The following is an 8,878-nucleotide window of genomic DNA, read 5'->3' as shown; positions in this document are numbered from 1 at the left end:
GTCTTCACAAATAGACGTGCATAACCAGTACAAAAAATTATGGAATATTTCAGTCACCTTAAAAATGCCAATATTCCTCTCTGCTGTCAATTTCCTCACCACATTCCAATAAAAACCAAAAAACCTCAATAACTGGGGTTAATTTTTTTTATCAATTAGGAAAATTTTAATATGTCTCAAGCAAATTAAGAACAGAGTTCTACATGAGAGAACAGTTAGATAGAAGCACAGGATTGAAGTGGAAGAAGAATATAGGTTGGGGACCTAGGTGTTGGCAATAATGAAATTTAGAAGAATGAGGATAGAAGAGATTTCTTAGCTTGTGGGAAAATAATGGTCTAACATGAATGTGAACTATCTTGCTTTTGCGTTGAGAAGAACTGTGGTGCATATGAAATAGATGGAAATAAACTTTCCCCTCTTTGATGTTCTGTAGGCAAAAGAAATGGAGATAAGAAACGGCACATTGGTGACAGAATTCATCCTTCTTGGTCTTACCCAATCTCGACATATTCAGCTGCTGGTCTTTGTGTTGATCTTTATTTTCTACCTCATAATCCTCCCTGGAAATTTCCTTATCATCCTCACCATCAAATCAGACCCTGGTCTCTCAGACCCACTCTACTTCTTCCTGGGCAACCTGGCCTTCCTGGATGCATCCTACACCTTCATTGTGGCTCCCAGGATGCTGGCAGACTTCCTCTCTGAGAAGAAGGTGATTTCCTACAGATGCTGCATCACTCAGCTCTTCTTCTTGCACTTCCTTGGAGGAGGGGAGGGGTTACTTCTTATTGTGATGGCATTTGACCGCTACATTGCCATATGTCAGCCTTTACACTATTCAGCTGTCGTGAGCCCTAGGGCCTGCTATGCATTATTGTTGGCTTTGTGGTTTGGGGGCTTTGTCCACTCCATTATCCAGGTAGCTCTCATCCTTCACTTGCCCTTCTGTGGCCCAAATCAGCTGGATAACTTCTTCTGGGATGTCCCGCAGGTCATCAAACTGGCCTGCACAGACACCTTTGTGGTGGAGCTCCTTATGGTCTTCAATAGTGGTTTGCTCACACTCCTGTGTTTCCTAGGCCTTCTGGTCTCCTATGCGGTCATCCTCTTCCATGTGCATAGGTCTTCTTCTGAAGGAAAGAGTAAGGCCGTGTCCCCATGCACAACTCACATGATTATTGTATTTCTCATGTTTGGACCTTCCATCTTCATCTACACTCGCCCCTTCAGGGCCTTGCCAGCTGACAAGGTGGTTGCCTTCTCTCACACAGTGATCTTTCCTTTGATGAATCCTGTGATTTATACCCTTCGAAACCAGGAAGTGAAAACTTCCATTAGGAGGTTGTTGAGTAGACATGTAATGTGCTAAATGGATTTTATAAACAGAACTCAAGAAAGGGGAAATTCCAGCTAAAAATCATTCATTCATCTAGCAAATACCAGTTTTTAGTCAATTCTTCCTGTTTGTCAGGTACTATTGTTGGCACCAGACAAATGGGTGGCATTCAATAAAAACTAGTATTTGCTAAATGAATGAATAATTTCCAGCTGGAAGGAACTGACTCAATGGCAATAGGTTTGGTTTTTGGTTTATTGTAGGCACTGGGTAGAGAGTTATGCATACTGAGAGAAAAAAACTGTGTATATTTAAAGAATATAAAGAAAATCATGCTGATTGATAATGAGCATGTATGAGATATTTAAGAATTAAATTTATTGTAACTGTAAGGTCAAATCATGTAAGGTCTTTGAGGTTGAGATAAGGAGTTTAATTATATTTCTAACTGCAGTAAGAATCCATTTTAAGATTTAACATAAGAGAGTGACTCAGCTACAATTGATTGTTTTCTCTGTGGCTTAGGGCAACATCCTCAAGATTCTGAGCAGAGATCAATAAGCCATAAAATGTCATTAAGAGCCAAATGTCTTGATAGCAGGTATGTCTTCAAAGAAAATGTTATTTTTATTATTTTCAATTCAAAGTTTAGTAGAGGAATAAGAAAGAAAGCTAATAGGTTTCATGGAAAAATATGAGATTATTTCCTTTTTTTTTTTTTTTTTAAGCTTCCTGATTGTTACAAACAGGTTTTCACAAATTCTTCCTGGATGTTAAAGCTTTCCCCAGAATGATTTCACTGTGATTATGATTATAACATCAAGTACATCATACACAAAGAAAACAAGACGTCATTGAAAAGACAGGAAAGAGAGAAAAGATCAAAATGGATGTCAGAAGAGACTCTGAAAGTTGCTCTTGAACTTAGAGTAGCTAAAGCAAATGGCAGAAATGATGAAACAAAGGAACTGAAGAGAAGATTTCAAAGGGCTGCTTGAGAAGACAAAGTATTATAATGAAATGTGCAAAGACCTGGAATTACAAAACCTAAAGAATAGAATATTTGACATTAATCAAGCTAAAGGAGCTGAAAAGAAAATTCAAGCCTCAAGTTGCACTATTGGAGAATTCTATGTGGAAAATATTGGACTACGGAGGAAGCATCAGAAGATGGAAGGAATACATACAGTCACTGTTCCAAAAAGAACTGGTGAACACAGGATCAGTATGATTGAGAACCAACTCAATGGCACCTACAATGATAACATATGTTGGTAACATTTATACTTATATCTGTCCCATAAACTCTAGGCTCCTTTACCCAGCAACCTGTGTCTCAGCTCCAGTTTCATGTATTAATCTCACTTGGAGAGTAAAATATCCTAGACTAGTGAGCTTGGCCACACCATTCCCTCCACCTCCACTATATTATCTCTGTTAATTGCAATTCTATCCTTCCAGACTATGGCCCAAAGCCTTGGAATCCTAACATTTTGGACACATTTTCTCTCATATTACATATCCAACCTGTTAACAAGTCGGGATTAACTCTACCATCACGAAATTTCTCTCTACCTCCAGTGCTACCTCCTAGGAATAAATCATGGTCATCTCTTGCCTATGTGGTTGCTGTTGCCTCTTTACTGACGATTAGTTCTCTTGTCCCATTTTAGTCTACTCTCAGATGAGCAGCCAGAATGATAGGTTAAAACATTAAGTCAGATCATCTCACTCCTCTTCTCAAAACTCTTAATGACTTCCATCTACTCAAAGTAAGCCAAAGTCCTTCTTTGCTTTCCATAAAGGTCCATAATGCCTTATCTATATGCCCCAAATCCTGCCCCCCTCCTACTCTGACCTCTTATCCTACTATATACTATTTCACTCACTCTGCTCAGCCCCACCACCCTCCTGATCCTTGAATATACCAGGCTTGCTTGTGCCTCTGGAACTTTGATTTGCTATTCCATCTGAGTGTACTTCCTCCAGATAATGGTATGAACCACTACATAATTTCTATCAAGCCTTTCCTTAAATGTCACCTTCCACATGAGGCCTTTTCTGAACTCCTTATTCAAATTTGCAACCCACTCTCACAATACTCCATATTCCCCTTCTCTGCATTTTTGTCTATGTATTTATCACCATTTAATATGTCATATATCCTATGTGGAAACTCTGGTGGCATAGTAGTTAAGTGCTATGGCTGCTAATCAAAAGTTCAGCAGTTTGAATCCACCAGGTGCTCCTTGGAAACCCTATGGGGCAGCTCTATTCTGTCCTATAGGGTCACTATGAGTCAAAATCAACTGGACTACAATGGGTTTGGTTTTGGGTTTTTTATATTCTATGTATTTCTTTTATTGCCTGTCTTTTTTCACTGTAGTAGATCATCTCCATGAAAGCAGACATTAATTTGTTTTGTCTACTACCTGGCACAAAGAAGAATCTCAGTAAATAATAAAGAAATTAATTAAAGAATAAGGTGAAAATAACACCCATTCCACTGCTAAAAAAATATCCAATGTTAGCATTTTGTTATTTTTACATGTATAAAATTAAAAAAAATGAGTTACATTACACATGTAGTTTATAACTAGTTTTTTCTTAATATTATAAGAATGTTTTAAATAAGTAAATGCCTATGAAGTAATCAACTACCATTTTTTGATCATCATTATATTTATATAATCGCTTGTTTTTGGATACTTAGATTTTTGCTAATAGAAGCTATGTTTATATAAAAGTGTTATAAATATAACTTTCACACTTATTTATTTTCTGGTGATGCATTTTTAGAAGTACATTTACTAGCTCAGAAGATATAAAGATATTTCCAACACTAGTATTTGAACTCTTTTAAAGATTTGCCATTTTGAAAAGAGAAAAGTATTGCATTTATTATGATTTTAAATTTTGATTATTGTCTACCAATTAAATGTATTTTCTCATGTGTTCAATTTTAATATGGATTGCTGACTTTACAAAATGTCGTTGTTACCTGCCATCAAGTTTGCCCCAGCTCATGGTGAGCCCGTGCACAATGAAACACTGCCTGATCCTGTACTATCCCCGTGATCAGTTTTGGATCAGACTGTTGAGGTTCACAGGGTTTTCACTGACTAATTTCTGGAAATAGATCTCCAGGTCTTTTTCATCCTAGTTCATAAGGTTTTCATTGCCTAAAACCTGTTCAGCACCATAACAACACACATGCCTCCACTGACATGGAAGGCAAGAATTCTAATCACTGAACAACCAATGGCCCCTTACTTTTAAAAATATGTGTGTCTATTTTATCTGTTTGATTTGTAACACCTATTTACATATGAAGTAAATGAACTCTGTCATTTACATTCAAAATTCTTAAGTAAAATCTACACAACAATGGGTTTTAAAACACTGCCAAGGAAAAAAAAAAAAACCCACTGCCGTGGAGTTGATTCTGACTCATAGCGACCCTATAGGATAGAGTAGAACTACCCCATAGAGCTTCCAAGGAGCACCTGGTAGATTCGAACTGCTGGCCTCTTGGTTAGCAGCCATAGCACTTAACCACTACGCCACCAGAGTTTCCTAAAACACTGTGCATTAGGCAAAAAAGAAAAAAAAAAAAAGATGAGCCTTATGATTGCCCTGGATTATTGCCCTGAGAAAATTTCCTTTTCACCAACCAGGAGGAGGAAACCAGTAGGAGTCAGCTGACTCTGTTCAGGACAGCAAGCTGAGTTTTGAAATTGTTTGAGAACCCTGACTCCTTCCATTTTCTTTCATTTTGGATGGAAATGTCATAACTAGTATCCTATGCTTGTCCCAACATTGTATTTTGGTAGCATATAACTTTCCTAGGTCCACAGATGGAAAGGAGTTTTGCTTCAGGATGGATTATACCCAGAGTTAGGAGCTCAGGGTGATTACAAAAACATCAGCAGTTAGAATCCACAAGCAGCTTCTTGGAAACCCTACGGGGCTGTTCTACTCTGTCCTGTAGGGTCACTTTGAGACAGAAAGGCCTCAATGGAAACAGGTTTGGTTTTGGTTTCACTCATACCTAAATTAGATGATTTAGGTAATGAGATTTGGTCCTTCCAAGCTAATGAGGCTTAGATTAGATTTTGGACTTGTGTTTATGCTGTAATTGGTTGAGACTTTTGGAGACTCTGAGATAAAGTGGATGCATTATGCATGTGGAATGGGTGTGAATTATAGGGGCCAGAAGGTGTATTGTGGTAGGCTGAATAATGGTTCCCCAAAGGTTCAAAACCTATAATTATGTTAATTTACATGGCAAAACGGACTTTGCAGATATGATTAAGTTAGAGATCTTCAGATAGGAAGATTTCCTGGGTTATTTGGGTTTGTCAAGTGTGATCATGAGGGTTCTTAGGCGAGGACACTGAAGGGTCAGAATTAGAAAAGACAATGTAATGGTGAGAGAAAGATGTGATTAGAGAGATTAGGAGATACCGTGGCGCTGACTTTGAAGATGGAGAATGGGGCTATTTGTGTGGGTCTATTTTTTTGTTTATTTTTGGGCTGTGTTTCTTGTTCCCTTGATCTATATGCCTATTCTTTTGTCAATGCCATGCACTTGATTACACTGTAACTTGACCTTACGAATACCAGTAAATTCCCATTAGTCCTTAAACTAGCCCAAGCCAGATTTAGCCTGCCCCTCATCCGAAAGAGGGCCAGCTGTTGCTGCAAATTGATCTCAACGAGAGGACGCAGCAACAGGTAGAATGAACCAGAAGAAAAATCATCATCTGGATCCTATTCCAAAGCAAGAAGAACCAAGTCACCTCCTGTTTTCTGGCTGCTTTCTAGAATTTTCCCTCCCCAGTATGCCTGCCTGGCTGCCATCTTGGTGTCCAAATCACATATAAGCCCTGCTTCCTCATAGCTCGTCCCCGTAGCTCAGGAATTCAGATGTGAGGAACTTTTTCCTGGCTCCTTGCTCTGTGCAAGGCAATAATGTTACTTTCTCTTTCTCAAAGACCAGCATCCAGATAATTGGCAAGTCTGGGCATGCTGGACAAGAATGCACCTTCCTGGGTTCAGTAACAACAATAACTTTATAGTAAGTCTTGAATTCAGATATTGTGAGTTCTCTGTTATTTTTTTTTGTTTTTTTCTGTATTGGGTTGGCTGTTATAGATCTTTTGCCACCCCATATAAGCTTTAGAGTTAGTTTATTGATAGCTACAAAATCCCTCTTCTACTTTTAAGGACACTGATTATATTGACTCCATTCATTTAATCCAGAATAATCTCCCTATTTTAAGGACAGTTAATAAGCAAACTTAATTCCATCTGCAAAGTTCCTTTTACCAGTATTCACATTACAATATTGTAAATTCTTATAAATACTTGTATATATAAACATATTACTCTCAAATACCTTACATTGATTTGTCAATTATTTCCTATGTTGTTGCAGTTGTTAGGTGCTGTCAAGTCAGTTCCAACTCATAGCGACTCTATAGATGCACAACAGAATGAAACATTGCCTGGTCTTGCATCATTCTCAAAATTATTGCTATGTTTGAGCCCATTCTTACAGCCACTGTGTCAATCCATCTCATTCACCAAAAATCTTCCTCTTTTTTGCTGATCCTCCACCTTCAAGCATGATGTCCTTCTCCAGGGACTGGTCACTCCTGATAACATGTCCAAATTATGTGAGATGAAGTCTTGCCATCCTCACTCCAAGGAGCACTCTGACTGTACTTTTTCCAAGACAGACTTGTTCCTTCTTCTGGCAGGCTATGGTATAGTCAATATTCTTCCCCATCACCATGATTCAAAGGCATCAATTCTTCTTCAGCCTTCTTCATTCGTTGTCCAGCTTTTGCATGCATATGAAGTGATTAAAAATATCACGGCTTGCGTCAGGTGCACCTTAGTCCTCAAAGTGACACCTTTGCTTTTCAACACTTTAAAGAGGTGTTTTGAAGCAGATTTGCCCAATGCAACACGTCTTTTCATTTCTTGATTGCTGTTTCCGTGGGCATTGATTGTAGATCCAAGTAAAATGAAATCCTTGACAACTTCAATATCTTATTCGTTTATGATGATGTTGCTTATTGGTCCAGTTGTGAGGATTTTTGTTTTCTTTATGTTGGGGTGTAACCAGTACTGAAGGTTGTAGTCTTTGGTCTTCATCAGTAAGTGCTTCAAGTCCTCTTCACATTCAGCAAGCATGATTGTGTCATCTGATTATTGCTGGTTGTTGATGAGTCTTCCTCTCATTCTGATGCTCCATTCTTCTTCATATAGTCCAGCTTCTTGGATTATTTGTTCAGCATACAGATTAAATAAGTATGGTGAAAAGATACAACTGTGACACATACTTTTCCTGACTTTAAACCACCATATATCCCTTTGTTCTGTTTGGATGACTGCCTCTTGTCTATGTACAAGTTCCCCATGAGCACAGTTACGTGTTCTGGAATTTTAATTCTTTGAAAAGTTATCCATAATTTGTTATAATCCGCACAGTCGTTGCATTGTGAATAAAACAGCAGATAAACATGTTTCTGGTATTCGTGGCTTTAAGCTAGGATTCATCTGACATCAACAATGATATCCCTCTTTCCACGACATCTTCTGAATTCACCTTGAATTTTTGGCAATACCATGTTGATGTATTACTACAATTGTTTTTTGAATGATCTTCAGCAATATTTTACTTGTGTGTGATATTGATGATATTGTTTGATAATTTCCACATTCTGTTGGATCACCTTTCCTTGAAGTGAGCAAGAATATGGATCTCTTCCAGTCAGTTGGCCAGGGAACTGTATTCCAAATTTCTTGGCATACGTGAGTACCTCCAATGCTGCATCTGTTTGTTGAAACATCTGTATTGGTATTCCATCAATTCCTGGAGCTTCCTGTTTACCAATGTCATCAGTTCAGCCTTTCTTCAATACCACTGGTTCTTGACCATATGCTACCTTCTGAAAAGGTTGAACATCAACCAATTCTTTTCGGTGCAGTGACTCTGTGTATTCCTTCCATCTTCTTTTAATGCGTCCTGCATTGTTCATTTTCTTCATTTCTTCTGCTTGAGAAATACTGAGTATGTTCTTCCCTTTTGGTTTTCTAATTCCTGGTGTTTGCACATTTCATTATAATACTTAATCTTCTTTGACAATCATATGGTCTACTACGCCAGGAATGCCAAATTGAAGAGGAATGGCATCACATTCATCATCAAAAAGAACATTTCACGATGTATACTGAAGTACAATGCAGTCAGTGATTGGATAATATCCACGTGCCTACAAGGAAGACTGGTTAATACGACTATTATTGAAATTTACACACCAGCCACTAATGCTGAAAATGTGTTTTGCAGCTTTCTTTGTATAGGTCTTTTACATCCCTGGTTAGATTTATTCCTAAGTATTTTATCTTTTTAGGGGCTACTGTAAATGTAGTATTTTCCTGATTTCTTTTTGAAGTTCTCTTTGTTGGTATACAGGAATTCAGATAATTTTCGTACGTTGATCTTGGATCCTGCTACTCTGCTGA

At 38.0% G+C, this 8,878-nt stretch overlaps 1 protein-coding gene across 1 annotated transcript; it reads left to right on the top strand.

Moving 5' to 3' along the window:
* The first annotated feature begins 265 nt into the window (after positions 1-265).
* LOC135232513 (olfactory receptor 4N4C-like) lies at positions 266-1,372 on the top strand. The gene has a single exon (XM_064291892.1). It carries the CDS (start codon positions 446-448, stop codon positions 1,370-1,372), a length of 927 nt encoding a protein of 308 aa, XP_064147962.1. The 5' UTR covers positions 266-445.
* Positions 1,373-8,878: the final 7,506 nt, after the last annotated feature.

The sequence above is a fragment of the Loxodonta africana genome, chromosome 10, assembly GCF_030014295.1.
Source record: "Loxodonta africana isolate mLoxAfr1 chromosome 10, mLoxAfr1.hap2, whole genome shotgun sequence".
Taxonomy (NCBI): domain Eukaryota; kingdom Metazoa; phylum Chordata; class Mammalia; order Proboscidea; family Elephantidae; genus Loxodonta; species Loxodonta africana.
The sequence above is the reverse complement of the archived record's forward strand: the minus strand, read 5'-3'. Positions and strand labels throughout refer to the sequence as shown.